Raw genomic sequence first — 19,332 nt, 5'->3', positions numbered from 1 at the left:
TTCATCTTGGAGCGACACATTGAAGTATGTAAGAATGGAGGTGATGAAGCAGCCAAAAAGGAGGAGACAAAAAACTCAGAAGTTTATCATACTATCAAAGACAATGGATGGCCAGTTGATAGGAAGTAAATAGAAAATTGCATACAACAAGAAAGATATCTCATTTGCCACGAATCCCTTAGAATTTTATTTGGAAAGGACATTATGAAACAGGATTTGTGAGAGAAGTCTCACATGCGGTTTAAGATTACTGATTTGCCACAAAAATTTGGTTGATATTGTGGAGTTAAGAATTTTGTTGAACATAGTACATTCAATGGGTATTATGTTGGACAGTTTGATGCCATAGGAAGAGAGGTTCAGAATGACTTCTAATGAATGAGAATCAAAAGAGATAAGTTGACCATGAATCATGGTGATGATGTTCTTGTGGTCACGATCGACTGTCATATTTGTGTAGAATAACTTGATGAGATTAGGGTAGTAGGAGACATTGTTTGAGGATCCTAGAATATAAACAAAATCTTGCAATAAAGATTCTAGGTCAAAAAGCATGAAGTCTTCAAAACACATGACCCTACCAGGATGGATTTGGAGTGAGCTAACATAGTTATGATGTTGTAGCAAATCTGGATAGCGAAGCTCAGTTGTGTCAACCATACCAATTTCGTCATTGTATGATTGAGAAGATGAGGCCATAGTGAGAAACTTAGAAGAAAAGACAGTAATGAAACTTTGAAACTTGTGAGAGAAAAAGAATTTCTCATTTTATAGAAGGCTAGGTGCAATGTCTCTTTAAATAGAGGAAATTGTATTATTGAATAGTATCGTATAATGTAATTTTAAAAGAGGGAAATGCAACTCATGAATGGGAGGAATGATAAGTCATATCAAACTTTTTTGAAAGAGAGTGCAACTTGAGTGAGTTGACACAAGCTAATCGATAAGGAGTTAGATTTTTGGAGTAGAAGATTCAAGGTTTATATTGGCCGAGACATAGTTTTGCAACAATGTAAAAAGATAAAGAAGTCAACTCGATTTACGTGTGTGTGTGGAAAGAAAAGAACATAAGGTCCAATCAATAATAAATGTCAAGCTATGACATAAAGGAATGACATATAGATCAATATTGTCATGATGAAATTGAATAATGAAAAAGAGACTACAGGTTTGGCGTGAAAGAAGAGATGACACAGGGTAAAGTTTAATTACGTCATATTGAGACAAAGGTCAAGTGGTGAAGATTGAATCACATCATGTCATAAAAAAATAGAAATTAATAGCATGAAGCAAATGGGGCAATAAGAATGAGTAGACATAAAGAATCCATCAAATCAAATAAGTAATATAAAGAAGTATACTTCAATATTAAGAGAGATTTCATATGTGACAAGAACATAAAATCATGAAAGATGATTTGACTAGATTAAATTACGGTTTGACAAAAAATAGATCAAGCAAGTTAAAAAGTATTAATTAAGATTTATAAATCATTTAATTTATAAATGCCTAATTCATGTCTAATGCGTATAAAATCCTCATTTTTAAGAGGTTTAGTAAAAATATCTGCTAATTGATGATTTGTAGACACAAATTCAAGTTTAATTACATATTAAGAACTTGATCACGTAGAAAATGATGTCTAATTTGGATATGCTTTGTACGAGAGTGCAATATAGGATTTTTTGAAAGATTTATTGCACTTGTATTATCACACAATATAGTAGTATTTTCGTATTTTAATCCAAAATCATTTAAAGTTTGCTTCATCCAGTTAACTTGAGTGCAAGCTAGACTTGCTGCTATATATTATGCTTCAATGGTTGACAAAGATACACAGTTTTATTACTTGCTGAACCAAGAGACTAGGGAGTGTCCTAACAAATAACAGGTTTCACTTGTACTCTTTTTGTCAGATTTACTACCGACAAAATCAGCATCACTGTAAGATATTAAGTCAAAATTAGCTGCTTTTAAATAAAATAATTTAAAATCAATTGTTCATTTTAAGTTTCTCATAATTCTCTTAACAACTTTTAGATGTGATTCTTTAGGATCAGATTGAAATCTAGCACAAAGACATACACTAAACATGATATCTGGACGGCTAGCAGTTAAATAAAGAAGTGATCCAATCATACCTCTGTACAATTTTGTATCTACAGTCTTACCATCTTCATCTTTGTCCTGTGCAGTAGATGTACTAATAGGTGTGTTCTTTGATGATGATGAGTCCATATTGAACCTCTTTAGAAGCTCATTTACATACTTTGTTTGATTAATGAACACTTCATCCTTAGTTTGCTTTATGTGCAGGCCAAGAAAGTGAGTTATCCCATCATACTCATCTCAAACTCTTTCTGCATAGACTTAGAGAAATCTTGACAAATACTATCATTAGTAGATTAAAAAATGATATTGTCCACATATATTTGAATGATTAAGGTATGAGCACTCACTATTTAGAAAAAAAGAGTTGAATCTGCTTTTTCAATTGAAAACCAATTTTTAAAAGAAAAGTCTTAAGACGATTATACCAAGCACGGGGTGCTTGTCTTAAACCATATAAAGCACGATTCAATTTGAATACATGATCTGGAAATGATTCATTTTCAAAACCTTGAGGTTGTTTTACATAAACTTATTCATTTATAAATCCATTTAGAAAAACACTTTTGAGATCCATTTGATATAGCATAAGCTAAAAACATACAAATGAATTCAAGTCTAGCAACAAGACCAAATGTTTTATCAAAGTCAATACCTTCCTCCTGTTTGTATCCTTGAGCCACGAGTCTTGCTTTATTCCTAATTACTTTACCTGACTCATCCATTTTATTTCTGAAAATCCATCTTGTCCCAATGATTCAATGATCTTTTGGTTTACGAACAAGATCCCAAACGTCATTCCTTTGGAACTGATTTAGTTCTTCAGTCATTGCAAGCAACCAGAATTCGTCCAAGATGGCTTCATCAATCTTTTTAGGCTCTAATTGTGAAATGAATGCCATGTTTGCAATTCGTTCCAGTTGGGCCCTTGTTTGAACCCCTTTAGATAGGTCTCCCAATATCTGCTTCTGAAGATGATCTTTAATTTCAGCAAATGTTCTTTGTTGACCATCTTCATTATGCTTTGTTGTATTATCTATAGGAAAATTTGTACTAATAAAGTCATCAGCATTAGTATCATTAAGAACAAATTGGAAAATAGATTCATCAAAGCTAACATGCAGGGATTCTTTAATAGAGTTAATACTTTTATTGAAAACTCTATATGCTTTACTAGGACTTGAATATCCTAAAAATATGCCTTCAATAGATTTAGCATCAAATTTATCAGGACAATCTTTAGTATTCATGATAAAGCATTTACAACCAAAAACTTTAAAATAGTCTATTCTTGAAGTTCTGTCATAGAATATTTCATAGGGAGTTTTATTTAATAAATGCCTAATCAGAATTCTATTTAAGATATAGCCTGCAGTATTTACAGCTTCAGCCCAGAAGTATTTGGCAAGATTATTATGTTGAAGCATTGTTCTGGCAGATTCTTGTAAAGTTCTATTCTTTCTACTACATCATTCTGATGTGCAACCCTAGGAAAGGCAAAGTTATGAGAAATGCCATGTAAGTTACAAAAATTAATAAAAAGTTCATTATCAAATTCTCTTCTAGGGTCACTTCAAATTTTTACAAATATAGAGGATCTTTCATTTTATAATTTTTTTGCATAAAATCTTTAATTCATAAAACGTGTCACTTTTATTTTTCAAAAATATTACCCAAGTGAATCCTAAGTAATCATCAATAAGCATTTCTATTATGATTAAGACTAGCTACCCTAGAAGGATAAAAAAGATCCAGATGTAGAAGCTCTAAAGGTCTTTTACTTGACACCATATTTTTTGATTTAAATGATGATTTTGACAGCTTTTCTAATTGACATGTTTCACAAAAATAATCATTTTTAAAAAACATTTTAGGCAACCCACAAACCAAATTATTTTTGACTAGTTTTGAGATATATTTAAAGTTGATATGTCCCATCCTCATATGCCACAAATTTTGACAGTCATTATTGGCAATGAGACAATGTTCAAAAATATTATCTAGATATAGTTCATAAACATTATTTCTTCTTAGCCCTTTTAAAATAATAGTTTTGTTTGAGTCAAATATAAGACATGCATCATGTTTAAAACTGACATTATATCCTATGTCACACATTTGACTTATGCTTAAAAGATTATGCTTTAAAGCTTTCAAAAGAAGAATGTCTTTAATAAGTGGATGATCGATATTACCGATATTACCATTACCGATTATTAATCCTTTATTGTTATCTCCAAAGGTGACAGTTCCTCCTTCTTCATATTGAAGAACAACAAATAGATATGAATGTCCCATCATATGCTTTGAACATTCACTATCTAATATCTACATGTTCTTCTTTTTGAGAGCCTACACTAAATCAAGTGAATGACTTTTTTGGTATCCAATCGGGTTCTTTTTTGTTAGATTTAGGAACCCAGATCCATTTAGATTTGGGTTTATCTTTAATCAGGGAAGAATACATAGTATTTGTCTTATAAGAATGATAACTCAGTTTGGAATTGAAAGAACTTTTAACAAAAGTAGCTTTCTGATTAGTATAAGATGGTCTATTGAAATGAGTGTAGCCAATGCCATTCTTGTAAAAGGAGACTCTTTGGGAAGCTAGAAGTTTATCTAGGTTCTCTTTTTCTTTGATAAATTTGAAAACCGTTTTCATTAAGTTTTCAGTTTTACTTCTTAACTCTGAAATTTTAATTTGAAGACTTTTAGTCTTTGCACATGTAGAATTAATTTAAGAAGCTAGCCTTAGATTTTTCTCTTTTAGATCAAAATTTTCAATAGTAAGTTTTTCATTTTTCTGAGAAAGATCTAAGTTTTAAGATTTTAAAACTTTATTTTTGTGACACATTTTTCTAGATTCTTCAAATAATTCTTGAAAAGCATTTAGAAATTCATCAAAAGAAAAGTTAGATTTTGGACTTACAGGGCTTTCTTCTGCCATGAAGCACATGTTTTATGTTTCTGCTTCATCATCACTTGAATTTTCACTTGAGAATGACTCTGAGTCATCCCATTGAGCATGAAGAGCTTTCTTTTTGAAGTATTATTTCTTTGGGTCTTCTTCTTTGGATCTCTTTTTTTGAAGAGGACAGTCACGTTTTACATGACCTGACTTTTTGCATTGATAGTAGATGATTTCTCATTTAGGATCTGGCTTTTCCTTATGCTTTTTGAATAGCCTATCATTTTCATAAATCATTGGAATCTCTGAGTTAGAAGAGCTATTTCAGAATCATTTTTTGAATCATCTTCTTCAGGAAGAGCTGGGAAGGCAAGAGTTTTCTTTGAAGGTTGTTCTTCTTTCCTTCATGTGGACTTCATAAGCCATTTGATTGCCTATGAGATAGTGCAAGGTTAATTTTGATAGATCTTGGGCTTCTTCGATGGTTGTAGTCTTCTTCTCTCAATCAAATGTGAGCGATCTCAAAACCTTTGACACCCTATCAGTCTGGGAATAGGTTTATCCCAGAGATTTAAGATCATTGGTGATGTTGGTGAATCTAGTGAATATCTCTATAATGGATTCATCTTTATTCATTTTGAATAGTTCATATTTTTGAACTAAAGATGAGATCTTTGCTTCTTTTACTCTCTTAGTTCCTTCGTGGATGACTTCCAAAGAATGCCATACATCATACGCAGAATCATAGACAGATATTTTGTTAAACTCATTTTGATCAATGGCACAATATAATGCATTCATAGCTTTTGCATTTAAATTTGCCATCGTCTTTTCTTTATCAGACTATGAAGTATAGTCTGATGCTGGAGATGTTAAAAATAATTTTATAAGAAAATATTAATTAAAATTATTGAAAAATAAAAAACACAGATTTTCATGATAAATAGCCGTTTGAAATGTTAATTTCACAATTAAATCACAGTATTTGTTTTTTTCATAAATCTCATGATATTTTGAAAATCTCACAAGAAATTACCATTTTAAACTTTCTGGCAATTTCTTGTGATATTTGTCACAGAGGTATCTGCAAAATTCATAGGTACTAAATCTGTGGTCAAACGCGTTGACCGTCCATCGCGCACATTGATGGTAGGCCAGCGCAAAACAAAATAAGAAATCACATTTTTAATGAGTTTTTTCAGCCAAAGGGGAATTAGTGGCGACAAAATTATCACCACTAATGTTCTAGGTGAAAAAATGAGCATTAGCAGTGACAAAAATTGCTGCTAATGACCTTTAGCAGCAACAATTTTGTCGCTACATTCTCCTTTGGCAGAAAAACTCATCATTTGGATGCTAATTTTTTTTACGCATGACCATCCATCAACACACGTGATGGACGGCCAGTGTGATTGACCACCAATTTAGTACCTAAGCATTTCACAACTACCAATTTTTCTATATAAGCAAATATATATATATATATATATATATATATATATATATATATATATATATATATATATTGGTAATGATAAGGTGCTCCGAGAGTACCTGCTCCCACCTAATAGAAACTTTAGATTTTCAAAATTCTTAAAGTTTATTTGTTGATCAGACCCCATAGATATGATCTATAAGCATTCTTTGGTAGAAAACAATTTTTTGGATCATGTGACTATAACATACATGTATGCTTTTTAAGACCTTTAAAAAATGAACAGCTCACAATGTATCAAAATTTTATGACTTAAAAAATCATACTTTTATATCCAAAAAAACATGATCCAAAATATGATTTCGGTCAAATAAACTATGTTGAATACATCCATAAGGTTTAATTGAGAAGATACAACCTACAACCATAATGTCTAGTATGTGGGAGTAGGGTACTCTTGTAGCATTTCTCTGTCTCTCTCTCTATATATATAGAGAGAGTAACTAGAATATGAGAACTAGAAATGTGAGCATTTCCAACACTTTTTTGCAAATCCAACCATGTGGATGTGCTTCGCATTGTGAATTTGCTAAGAATCACCCATTGGATCATGTATTTTTTATTAAAAAAATGTGATTTTTTAATGCTTAAATATTTATGAAGATTATGAGCCAATGATTTTAAAACCTTAAAAAATCACGTTTATGCATCAAAATCGGATGATTCAAGAGCAGGTTCTTATAAGATCACATCCATATAGTACTCCCACCCAAGGGAAGCCCTTTTGGTAAAGTGCTTACACATGGGGAAGTATGAACCCATTTTGAAAGGAAAGCTGCTTTTTTGCATTTATTATGTAGTACCACATATTTCAACATGTTTGTTTTATTACTTCTATGAAAGAGGCCATATTTCCTATGAAAGAGAGCCTCTTTCATAGGAAAATGTACATTTGTTTCCCGTCCCCTTTTCATCACACGACAGGTTTCCCTCACAGGCTAAAATGCACAGCATCGCTCCATATGACACTAATGCTCTGTCAACATCGCATGAACAAGCAAGACAATGAACCTATTTAAGGGATTGTCCATCAAACAGAGGAAATGGGAAGAGAATTTACCTTACCGGGGATGGATGGAATAAATAACCACAGAATATTCCAAGGAATTTACAAAATTGGTGTGGTGCTCCTTCGTAAACCCAGCGAAAGAGCGACTCAATTGTATGTAATTTACACAGCATTATATCATGTTACTAGCTACAAAACTGCCTCCGAGACAAAAGTGAGGAGCCACTAGAACTGGAACTCATCGATCGTCTACTCACTGGAACATTGGTAATGTTTCTAAACCAAGATTAGCTGTGCCAAAGTTCCGATGCTTACCATCAGCTTTGTTGGTGAGCTGAAATCCCTGAAGTGGAAGTTGGTTGATGAGAAGAGTTTCAAGTTGGCTAGCCAAGCTCTTCCCTGGGACTACAACATAAAGAATAGGTGCACTTTGCATGCCTTCCTCTGAACGGTGTGCATGAACTCGACCTGCGAGATCATCCGTCTGAAAATCCATTTAAATTACACAGTTTTAGTAATTCGTGTATCATTAGAATGATGATTACTCTCTACACAACTGATATGTGATTGTTTTAGAAATTTACCTGTCCAACATAGATCTTCCCATCAGGCCTGATTACTGCATATACGCTTGAAGTGCCTACTGTTGAAGGTGGGGGGAGTTCCTTAGCACCAATTGGAATGCAATCAACCTCCACAAGCAATGACAAGCTCTTCTGCTTGTAAAGCTCAATCAACTTCTTTTGACAGATCATGTTTATTCCATACTTGACATGCTGTATTAGCCTCTTGGATTTTGCTGCAAAACAAGAAAACTTTAAAGAAGGAATTTCACAGATGAAGCAGCTACATTTAGAATTGGTGATCAAACAGGTAGAGGCATGGCCATCTTATCCCATCAAACTTGCCAATCAATAAAACCAAAGCAGAAAAAAAGGAAAAAATCATATGCAAAGGATTTTAGTTTAGCTGCCTGAACTTGAAATCTCATCCCAAGTTCCAGAGTCCTCAGCACCGCAAGCAAGCAAGGACTTGAATGGCCATAATCTCAACCATATAACAATGGGGAAAGTCACATGATTAAGGCAGACATAATTTGTGCAGATTAGGCTTCATTTTAAGACAGAGTTTGCTCTTAAAGTAAAGAATCCAAGTTTGTAACAGCACCAATTATGGGGCTACCTATGTTAACAAAGGTGAGAAAAACAAGTGCCCAGGCAAACTAGGCAAGGCAATATAGGTTTGCTACCGCCTCGGCTTAGTTAAAGTTGTGCCAGGGCGTAAATTGAGCATTTGTCTTCCTCCCCTTTACGAGTTATTTGGTTCTTTTACATCTTTTTTATTTTTAGAATGTTCTGGGCACCCATGTGTGCTGTCATTTGCTCTCCACTTTTCACTTTGGTAATACAGGCAACTATGAATAAATAAAAACAAGCAAGTTGATACAAGTGGAAATAAAACAGCATTTAGAAAACTTATGGATGTATGACCTGTAAAACGTCTGTCAGTTATTGAAGAGAATGCTTCTTCAGTAGTACCCATGTCCATGTCTGAGAATTCTGATCTCGAAATTGTACTGGCATCTGTTTCATAAGCATTTAATGAAGAATTTGCACAACTGTCCTCACCTATAACTGTTGGTTTAGATTTCCTTTGTGACAGTTCAACTGTTGCTTTGGATGACAAAGATTCAGAAGAAATGAAGGCATGATTGATGCCTGCAGACAATCTGTGAGTTTGATCAGAATTTATGCCAGAACATGAATGAAGAACAGTTTCTTCATCAACCTCAATCCTTTCTCTCCACACTGAGAGATAAATTTCCTCAGCTCTGCTGACAATGTTGTCAGGAATCCCTTCATTTCTGGCTGTCTCGAAAGCAAGACTCTCTCTACAAATACCATCCATCAGTTCCCATGTTGGTTTCAGCTGGCCATCCACAATCTCTGTTCCCATGGCTTTGTATGCAGTATACTTTGTCCTCAAGGGCAGATCAAATAATGCATGTAAATGAGTAGAAATGATACCAAGGCAACCAACCCTGTCAAGCGTCTCTACAATGCTAGCAGCAATACAAGTCCCTTTTGCAATTTCTGTTCCCCTACATATTTCATCCACAAGCACGAGGCTTCTTGAGGTTGCTGCACACAGTATGGACCGCAACTCTGACATCTCCATCTGAATTATTTGCAGCATTAGATTAAGATGAAAAAAAAAACATATGAAACATTCTAAAAAAAACTAAAAAGATACAGAGACAGATTTTCCATTTTAAATCGGTTTACTTCCAAAAATTAAAATGTCAACTGCTGCCTAGGTATGTTACTTTATAGATGCACAAGTGCCTGATTAGGAATTTTATTCAATAATGATAATCAGTTAAAGATGTAAATGATATTAATGAGCAGTCCCAAGAACAGCATATGCCGCAGAATGATGATACTTCATAATTTAAACAGGCATATAGAATTATTGAAACAAAGGAGTAAAAGACAGTATGTCCATCATAATACTAATGGAAGCTAGTCAAATATCCTTTAGTGATATTTGCTTTGCTAATGCCCAAAAAATGTGATACTAATAAAACACTTAGTTATAAATTAGTAAGGAGGCCATGAAAATTACATCGTAAAAGAAAGATCTGTTTTCTGGTGTGCGCAAGGTCTTAATCCAAGATTAAAGATTACCAAGAAACAGTTTAAATTATCAGATATAATCTCAGATCCCGATAAATAAATAACCACAAAAAGGAAATAAAGTTGTGTTGTTTACCTGAAAGGAGCTTTTCCCATCGGCAGGACTATCATAAGATTTCATGTGAAGCATGATAGAATCAAAATGAGGGACAACAGCTGATTCTGCTGGCACCATCAAGCCACATACAGCAAGTAAAGCTGCTGCACAAATTGACCGAAGCATGCTTGATTTACCACCACCATTTGGCCCAGTCAAAAGAAACATTGATTGCATTTTTATACAGTTTTTTATGGCATTGCCTTGTGCAATGTTGAACCAAAATGGTGATAAACCAACTAGTTCCATTTTCACTGGATCACTTTTTAATTCTTTTTCCTGTTTCACATATGCATGGAAGTATAAGAATCATCATGATAATGGGTTCATAACAAGTGTGGAAATAAAACAGATTACTTGTCTGCAATAAGAGTTATTAAATCAAACATAAGCTGATGAGATTACCCCAAGCTAAGATGGATACTTTTTTGGTAGCAGAACAAAAGAAAATTAGAGTTTTCATGGTTTTAATATCATTCTGGCAATGGGAGGGGAGGAGATTTTTACTTGATTATTATATTAGGGATGGGAATAGTAGCTCATCATTACCGTAGGGCTGCAGAACTCTATAAGAGTTGGAAAGACCCAATTCTTCCTTCTACCTTCACTGTGAAACAGCAAATGATCAAGTCAATAAGCAGAATATACAATATATACATGCTCCAGAAGCACACTATTTTACAAAAGCTGCATATACCTGAATACATTCTGCTCTAATTTGTCCAAACAAAAAATCAATGATTGTGTAGTTAAACTAAGCATTTATTTTATTCTCAAGCAAATAAAAAAGAGAACAGCTTGCATTTTTTTGATTCCTGACAATAAATAGAGAAGATAAGCACAAAGGGAAAGGTGGGGACACTGCAATAAGAAACTCACTCAGCATCAAAACACTCTGGTTTGCACAATCAGGTCAGATATCCAGATGACATTGCTAATGTCACCCAGAGTTTCATATGATCCGCTCTGCAAATGCACAGTACAAACGTTTGTAACCCCCCCCCCACACACACACACATATATGCTCTCTCTCTCTGTCTGTCTCTCTCTCTCACACACACACACACATTTACGCATATTTATTTATTTGTTTCAATGATCCACATCCAAGTTTTGTACACATTTACAAACTCAATATGAAAGATAATAAGATAGACAAAATGAATTATGCAATCTAAGGAAGCAAACAAACAGATAAACTTTAAGAAAGCAACTTTTGGATTTTGAATATGTGCAAAGAGGCCCTAGCATGGATGTTAGAGAATTAAATGCAACTTATGAGAAACAGTAACAAAATATATGCAAGGATGATAGCTCCTCAAAAGAGCAATGACAAACAATTCATTAAATCTGACAAAGATTCCCATTAAATATAATGAAAGAGAATATTTTCATCTGATGTGATCGGACGGACCTGACATGACAAAATAATGCCTTTGCTATTACCAGCAGAGTGGATGAGTAAACCAGGATGTTAAGTTTCGCTTGTAGTTCACTAGAAAGACCTCTTAAAATATCCATGACCATTGACTTTGCTTGATCACTGGCTGCATGGTACCTAAATATGCATTTCACCTGTAAATTATTACATTTACAGACTATGACATGATCTCCATTTGAAAAGGATTAGAGAAAAAGGAACTTTTCCGAGTCAAATGTTCACCTTCTTTTATCTTAGTCAAATAACAAATACCTGCATAATGCTTCTTCAACCTTTCTAGTGGTAAACCATTCCTCCCCAACCTTTTTCCCCTTTGAATCAGTAGCTGGTATAAGCCGCTTGATCTGTTCTTCACCAGGAGTATCACCCCATACAGCAGGTGCAAAGCGTTTTCCTTTAAACCAAACAGCCTCATTTTCTTTAGAATATGATATTTCTCCCCTTGGGCCTCCAAGTGGGGACATGACAGCTTTCACCCTCAAAACAATTGGAAGGAAATCTTCCTTAACCTAGATAGGACGGGCACAATATAGACCATGCACATTTTAACTTTAATCAGTTATCAATCGTTAGTTAGTTAAGGTGATATCATATCTTCTGCCAAGAACCTAAGGTACATAGAAAAACCATAGCTAAAATAAAATAACAAGATTTCATGAATCATCCAACAACAACCAATGATGAACTTCTTGTGCACAAATTACACATACATGCACACTCAAACACATACCATGAAATGAAAAAAGCCACAAGTATTATCCATTTTACTCCCTTACTAATCCTCATATAGAAACCTTAAGGCTATAGCACAAAAATCAACCATATGGATATCCTGGTGGCAAATTAGACTTCAGAAGCCTCTAAAATCTTTGGAAGCTGTTCAGCAATAAGTCAACTAAGACGCATCAGCTGGCTAGAGATTGAAACAGATACTGTGGAAGACTCATAGGCAACACATTCAGAATGCAAGGTTCCTTCCATCACAAACATTTGTTAACTTGAAAGAACCCAATTTCACAACCAATCAAGGTTGCACAATCATGACTTTCGGGGAAACCTAAACAATGTTATTGCTGCTTAGGTGATTGGTAACAATCTTCATATCTTCTAATATCTCAAAAACAGCACAAAGTGTGGATCCACATGACCAAGTGCAACTCTTGACCGTGCATAACAAATTAGGATACCTTGTCGGCTATGTAACTGGGTAGTTCTACTTGGGCCCTAAACTGATGCACTCATACAAGTACTGGATACTCAGGACAGATCAACTGGGTTTCAAATTTAAACTCAATCCATTTTATTCATCTTACGACCCAATCAATGTGTAGTCTATGCTCAACATGAAAAGTGTTTGCTATTAGCTTATATCTGTTAATGATTATTTGTCAGTTAATTATATATCATTGGCATGCTTTAGATTTTAAATTCATATTTAACAGTTCATCACTTCATGGATAGAGCATTTTGTAAAATATAGCATAATTGTGCACTTTTGTGTTGTTTATATGCTTTTATACATACACACCTACATAAATACATACATATATATATATATATATATATATATATATATGGAAAATATTGGCTACCCTCCTGGGGCTCCAAACCCCTTAGTTGAAACTCAAAAGGGGAGGTTATTTTGACAAAATATAACCCATGCATGTGTTCAGCATGGCCAAAATAGTATGAATCGATCCTTAGAATAGTATTTTTTTGACATAAAATACAATTTTTGAGGGTTTCAAATTCAGTACATTGTAAACCATAGATTTTTCAACCTCTGAAAAATCCGACATACATATCAGAAAATCATGATCCAAGAGCCAGTTTTTACTAAGCACCTTGGATCATACATTTTTTTATGTAAAAATATGATTTTTTCAGGGTTCAAAAATTGGTATAATATAGTTGGTTGATTTTTCAACCCCTGAAAAAATTGATATACATGACAGGAAAACAAGATCCAAGAGTCAGTTTGTACTAACTAAACATGTAGATCACATCTGGAGGGTCAAATGTGAAAAAGAAAAAATTAAATTTAAAAAAAGTTCAAAGTTTCTCACTAAGGAGCCATTTGAATGACACCCAAAACCCAATTTAAAACTAGGTTTTGGGAAGAAACCTCGCTTTGGCATCGTTTGACTGACACCAAAACCAAGTTTTCTATGAAACTCTGGTTAGGAAAAAAGAACCACCCTCCCCCCAGGTTTCTCAACTTGGTTTATCAAAGATGGGGGCCTCTACCTATGCCACCCCTCCCCAACCAGTTATTAGTCCGATGGCCGGAAAACGACCAGATTTAAAAAAGTTTTTTTTCTATGGCTGGCAATTTTCCAGCCACCCATTGACCGGAAAATGGGCTGGATGGCTATGCCCTGCAAGGGTAGAACCTTCTCGGCCATTTTCTGACTGGCTGGTGGTCGGAAAATAGCCAGTTATAGAGGAAAAGATTGAGAAACCTTTTTAATTTTTTTTGCCCAGCTATTCTCCAACAACCCACTGACCAGAAAATAGCCTAGAAGGTTCCACCCTTGCATGGTGGAGCCATCCCGGCCATTTTCCAGCTAGTGGGTGGCCAGAAAATGTTTGGATCTTTTTTTATTCACCTTAAAGCCCGGGTCTGTGGGAAACTAGGTTTACCAAAAACCTAGTTTTGTCCCCTGTCTTACAAAAGCTGCCTAAGGGGTTTGGAATCTATTAGGGAAGCAAATATTTCTCCATATCAAGAGGTTGTGAGGGTTATTTTGCATATCCTAAGAGCTCTGGTCATGTTTCTGTGTGAGTGCATGTGCACGTGTCTTTGTGTGTGTGTTTGTTTTAAATAAGTGAAGCTTCAGGTTGCTTCTGCTAGGCAGTGGCCAAGTTACCAAGCTCACAAGAGATCATATAACAACCCTAGCTTGAGCTGCACGTAGTTTTGGTTCCTTGTATTGAAAAAATTTTCCAAAAGAGAAAAAGAAAAGGTTTTCTAAGAATCTCCCAAAAAGGCCGTTTGCAAAGAACATCCAAAGCGAAAAAGATTAGGTTCTATTATCATAGTATCAGTGGATAATAGGAAGTAAACTAAGAGCTCGACAGAAATGAATAATATTTAGCCTAGGTAGTTGATGCAGAGCAGGCGGTACCAGTACCATGTGACCCTAGCACGGCCAGGGAACCCAACCCACCATTTGGAATGGACGATCGGATCCAGCAGCAGGATCCGACCACAGGTGAGTTGACTCGATGAAGGAAGATAACGCACACCTACTCCAGAAAAGGGAAGACCCGGCTCGACACCGATCCAGTCCCGAATTGAAGCCTTCTCGGGTCCGGGTTCGGACCCGAGACCCAGATCCAGTGGTCATCTTTAAAAGCACTATCTAGGGTTGCGTGAAGGACAGTTTTTGAAGAATAACCGCAATTTTATTTTCAGCAGCATTGCTTTGTTTTCCTGTCATTTTCTCCCTTTCCTATTACTGTTCGTTGTTTGCCTTTTCCTTCATTTTCATTTTTTTTTTATCAGCAACCTGTTCATTGACTTTGGCGTTGATATAAATAAATTCAAGCATCACCGTCTGGGTGAGCATTATTGCTTTAGTCTATTCAACACACGATTTTTACAGTCGTGCCTTCACAACCTCCATCAAGGTCACGCGAGGGTTGGAGATCGCATCAGGTGGTCGTGTCCTCACTGCTATTAGCAAACCCGCTGAAGGCTGCATCAACTTGGTATCAGAGCCCAGACATCCTCCTTCGGCAGCCGCATGGCTCAAGAGGCGAGGAACGATCCGGCACGCAGGAAGGAACGGGAAGAAGTCGATACCGAAGACCCGATGATGCTCATGATGGAGATGATGACAAAGATGCAAGAGAATATGTTGTGCATGAACAAAGAAATGGTTGGGATCACAAAGAGGATGGATGAGATTGACTGTCGACTCGTCGCCATAGAATCGACCGCAGGGTCGAACCCGACGACAGCCCAACCAGTGGGTACCACCGTGGGCGATGGCACAGTAAGCATTGTCACGGCTGCAACGATCGACCCAGCCCAACTGGGTCCTCAGCCTGCAGTATCTCTGGAGGGTTTTGGGGAAGGTTTGCACAGGACTACCTATCGAGAGATGCTTCAGCAAGGTACGCCAACCCTGAACTCTGGTGCGACTGCGATGCAACCGACCCCGGGGCCTCTTGGAGATCCTCCCCTCACTGGCGTGAACCCGCAGGCCTAGCATCGACCCACGCACCTGGGAATGCAGGTTGGACCCAGACTGCGTGGCCCGAGTGTGACGCCGGATCAGTCCGTGGGTGTGCCAGTGTCAGCTCGCACCGGGATGGGTCTGTCAACCCTCCCAGCGCCCGCACGCGGGGGTGCGGTCGTAGGCAACTCGAAGACTAAGGGGATCGGTCCCCTGTGGTCCGAACCTGACCCCTCAGGGACTGGTCAGGAACTTATTTTAATCGGGTCCGGATCCGATTACCGAGGACCACCCTTTGGGTTCTTAGGAGCGGGTCTCGGGTCCTGTAGACCCATACCCAACCTACCCAGTTGGGTTTGGTTCGCAGTTCGCTCCGAATCCGACCCAACCCGTGAATTTTGAACCCCAAAATGGATCCCATACCGACCCAAACATGTATCAGACCCGGATAGAGCTCCAGCTTGATCTTGAGCCGGGTCAAAACCAGACCCATATTCATATGGACCGTGGATCGAGTTCAAACCAAACCTTTTATCCCCACAACTCGATCCCTGATCCGACCTATCCAAATATGGGTCCGACGAGTAGTTTAGAATTAGGCCTGATCCATATCCAGTCGGGCGAACCATCCCAGTCCTACACCATCCCAACCTGATACCCGAACCCTAACCAACCCAGTAACCCCTTCCCGATCCAAAACCCAGTACCTCGCCCGACCCTACACCATTATCATAACCCAAACCCATACTACCCCTTTCCTACCCACTTAGAGCCAGAGACCCAACAAAACTGTCCACCTTTAGGCGACAGCCAAAGACGGCCCCCACCCGCGAGCAAACCAGGCCGCAACAGTTTCAGCAGGTAGCGGTGTGACCTGAGCGTTGACCACCCCCCGGTGGAGTTCGTCAGCACCAGCATCCAGGCGAGCAACACCACATAGAGGACAATGAAGCAGTGTGGGACGATGACGTTTTCTGGAACGAGTATCCTGCAGGAATGGTGGAAGCTCGTCAACAGAGAGCACCTGATCATCCCTCCACTCATGGGGTGAAGCTGGACCTTTCGGAGTTTGCGGGGCGGTTCGACACGGAGCAGTTCTTCGACTGGTCTTATGCTGTGCAGTTTTTCTTTGACTACCACACCGTAGCTAAGCACCATTGTGTCTCTCTAGCGTTTACTCGATTGAGAGGATTAGCACAGGCATGGTGGGTGGAGCTGCAGCGATCGAGAGAGTGGCAGGGACTAGAGCGTGTACAGTCGTGGGAGGAGATGCAGAGATTGATGCAGTCAAAATTCGTGCCTTCAGATCACATCGAGAGAGCCTACAAGGAGTACCTGACCCTGTGTCAAGGCACTCGGACTGTGGCGGAGTACAATGTCGAGTTCCATTGTCTTTCTCTATGGGTGCAGATCAAGGAAATTGCCTGCCAGCAGGTCACGAGGTACATTTCTGGTCTCCGTCCTGTTATTTCTGACGACTTTAGTTGTATCATGGTTGAGACATTAGATCAGGCAAGCAGCTATGCCATGAACGTCGAGGAAAAGTTGAAAAAGAGGCAGGAATATAGGACCTCTCGTAGTGAACAGTCCAGTCGACCCAAGTCGAGTTTCCCAACCAGGGGAGCAAGCTCCCCTAGGAAGGAGGACTCAAAGTCTACCCCTAGAGCAGAACTTAGCAAACCTGATCCGTCTGAACCCGCATTCAATACCCGGTCGAAAGCCAAACCTAGTGATTCTACCATCCGTTGTTTTAGGTGTCAAGAGTTAGGGCATGTCGCGTCTAGGTGCCCCACTGCGGGCAAGAACATCCATCTCGTCGAAGGTATTGTGGAGTCAACATCTGAGAGTGAGAGTGAGTCTTAAGTCGAGGATGAGGATGAGAGGGAAGTCGTAGAGTTCGACGGCAACATCGAAAATTTATTATTCATCTGTCATGTTTTGACCGCACCCCGTGAGTAGACCCCTGCAAAATGGCTACGGAACAACATCTTTAAAACCCGATGCAACTGTGAGGGCCACGCATGTGATGTTATTATCGACACCGGTGCTTGTGAGAACATGGTGTCCGAGAGCGTTGTGTCTACCTTGAATCTGAGAAGAGAAAAATTGTCTCACCCATACAAAATGACGTGGTTCAAGAAAGGAAACGAGATTCCCATCACCCAACGTTGTTTAGTTTGGTTCTCCATGGGGTAGCACTACCACGATGAGGTGTGGTGTGATGTAGCCCTTATGAGTCTGTGTCACATCCTGTTGGGTCGTCTTTGGCAGTTTGATCGCAAGACCATTCATGATGGCCGTAGGAACACGTACTCGTTCATATTTAAAGGTCATAAGATAATCCTTCTCCCCGTAAAGGAGACAGGGTTTCCCACGGTAGATAAGCCTGAGCGAGTTCACCGGCTTGCAGGGCTATCCTACCGGTCTTTCTTGAACCAATGTCAGGAGGATGGTTATTGTTATGCTGTGGTGGCTAAGCCGTCGATGAGTACGTCGTCACCAGTTCCTACGGACATCAGCCCCCTTATTGAGGAGTTTAGCGACATTATGCCAGATGACCTTCCAGATGGTCTTCCTTCCATGCGTGTCGTGCAACATGCTATTGATTTTGTGCCAGGGTCGAGTCTCCCCAATCTCCCAGCGTATCGTATGAACCCCTCCGAGCATGCTGAGCTGTTGAGGCGGGTCCAGGAGTTACTACAAAAGGGCTTTATTCGTGAAAGTGTGAGCCCTTGCGCGGTACCCGCCCTGCTCACCCCTAAGAAAGATGGATCCATGCGCATGTGTGTAGATAGTCGAGCGATAAACCACATCACTGTCAAATATTGTTTTCCTATCCCTCGTTTGGATGATATGTTTGATATGTTGGCTGGTGCTTTCATTTTCTCCAAAATCGATTTAAAAAGTGGGTATCACCAGATTCGTATCCGGGAGAGGGATGAGTGGAGGACGGCATTCAAGACACATGATGGGTTGTATGAGTGGTTAGTCATGCCATTTGGGCTATCTAATGCCCCAAGTACTTTCATGAATATGATGACCCAAGTGTTACGCCCTTGTATAGGAAAGTTTGTCGTGGTATATTTTGATGATATTTTGATTTATAGTTCGTCTTTATCTGACCATTTGAGTAACCTGCGTCAGATCTTAAAAATTTTGAGGAGAGAAAAATTGTATGTCAATGCGAAAAAGTGAGTTCACGACGTCCAGTGTCGTATTCTTAGGTTTTATTGTGTCATCTGATGGAGTTAAGGCAGACCCCGTGAAAGTTCGTGCGATTGTCGATTGGCCTATCCCAAAGACTATAGGAGAGATCCGTAGTTTTCACGGGTTAGCCACTTTTTACCGACGTTTTGTGAGAAACTTCAGCACCCTCATGGCCCCCATCACGAA

The 19,332-nt window shown here is 38.1% G+C and overlaps 1 protein-coding gene across 1 annotated transcript in view; it reads right to left on the bottom strand.

Moving 5' to 3' along the window:
- Positions 1–7,567: 7,567 nt before the first annotated feature.
- MSH1 (MUTL protein homolog 1) overlaps positions 7,568–19,332 on the bottom strand; it is a 221,771-nt gene continuing 210,006 nt past the window's right edge. Inside the window, exons 17-23 of the mRNA XM_089995822.1 lie at positions 12,008–12,264; positions 11,729–11,872; positions 10,864–10,921; positions 10,294–10,593; positions 9,012–9,699; positions 8,106–8,320; positions 7,568–8,005 (exon numbers count right to left, since the gene is read on the bottom strand). Of these exons, the coding sequence (XP_089851948.1) occupies positions 7,775–8,005; positions 8,106–8,320; positions 9,012–9,699; positions 10,294–10,593; positions 10,864–10,921; positions 11,729–11,872; positions 12,008–12,264 (1,893 nt within the window). The 3' untranslated portion in view covers positions 7,568–7,774. The remainder of the gene's footprint in view (positions 8,006–8,105; positions 8,321–9,011; positions 9,700–10,293; positions 10,594–10,863; positions 10,922–11,728; positions 11,873–12,007; positions 12,265–19,332) is intronic.

This window comes from Nuphar pumila, chromosome 2, assembly GCF_984573655.1.
Source record: "Nuphar pumila chromosome 2, dmNupPumi1.hap1.1, whole genome shotgun sequence".
Taxonomy (NCBI): Eukaryota; Viridiplantae; Streptophyta; class Magnoliopsida; order Nymphaeales; family Nymphaeaceae; genus Nuphar; species Nuphar pumila.
This window is presented reverse-complemented; position numbering and strand designations above follow the sequence as displayed.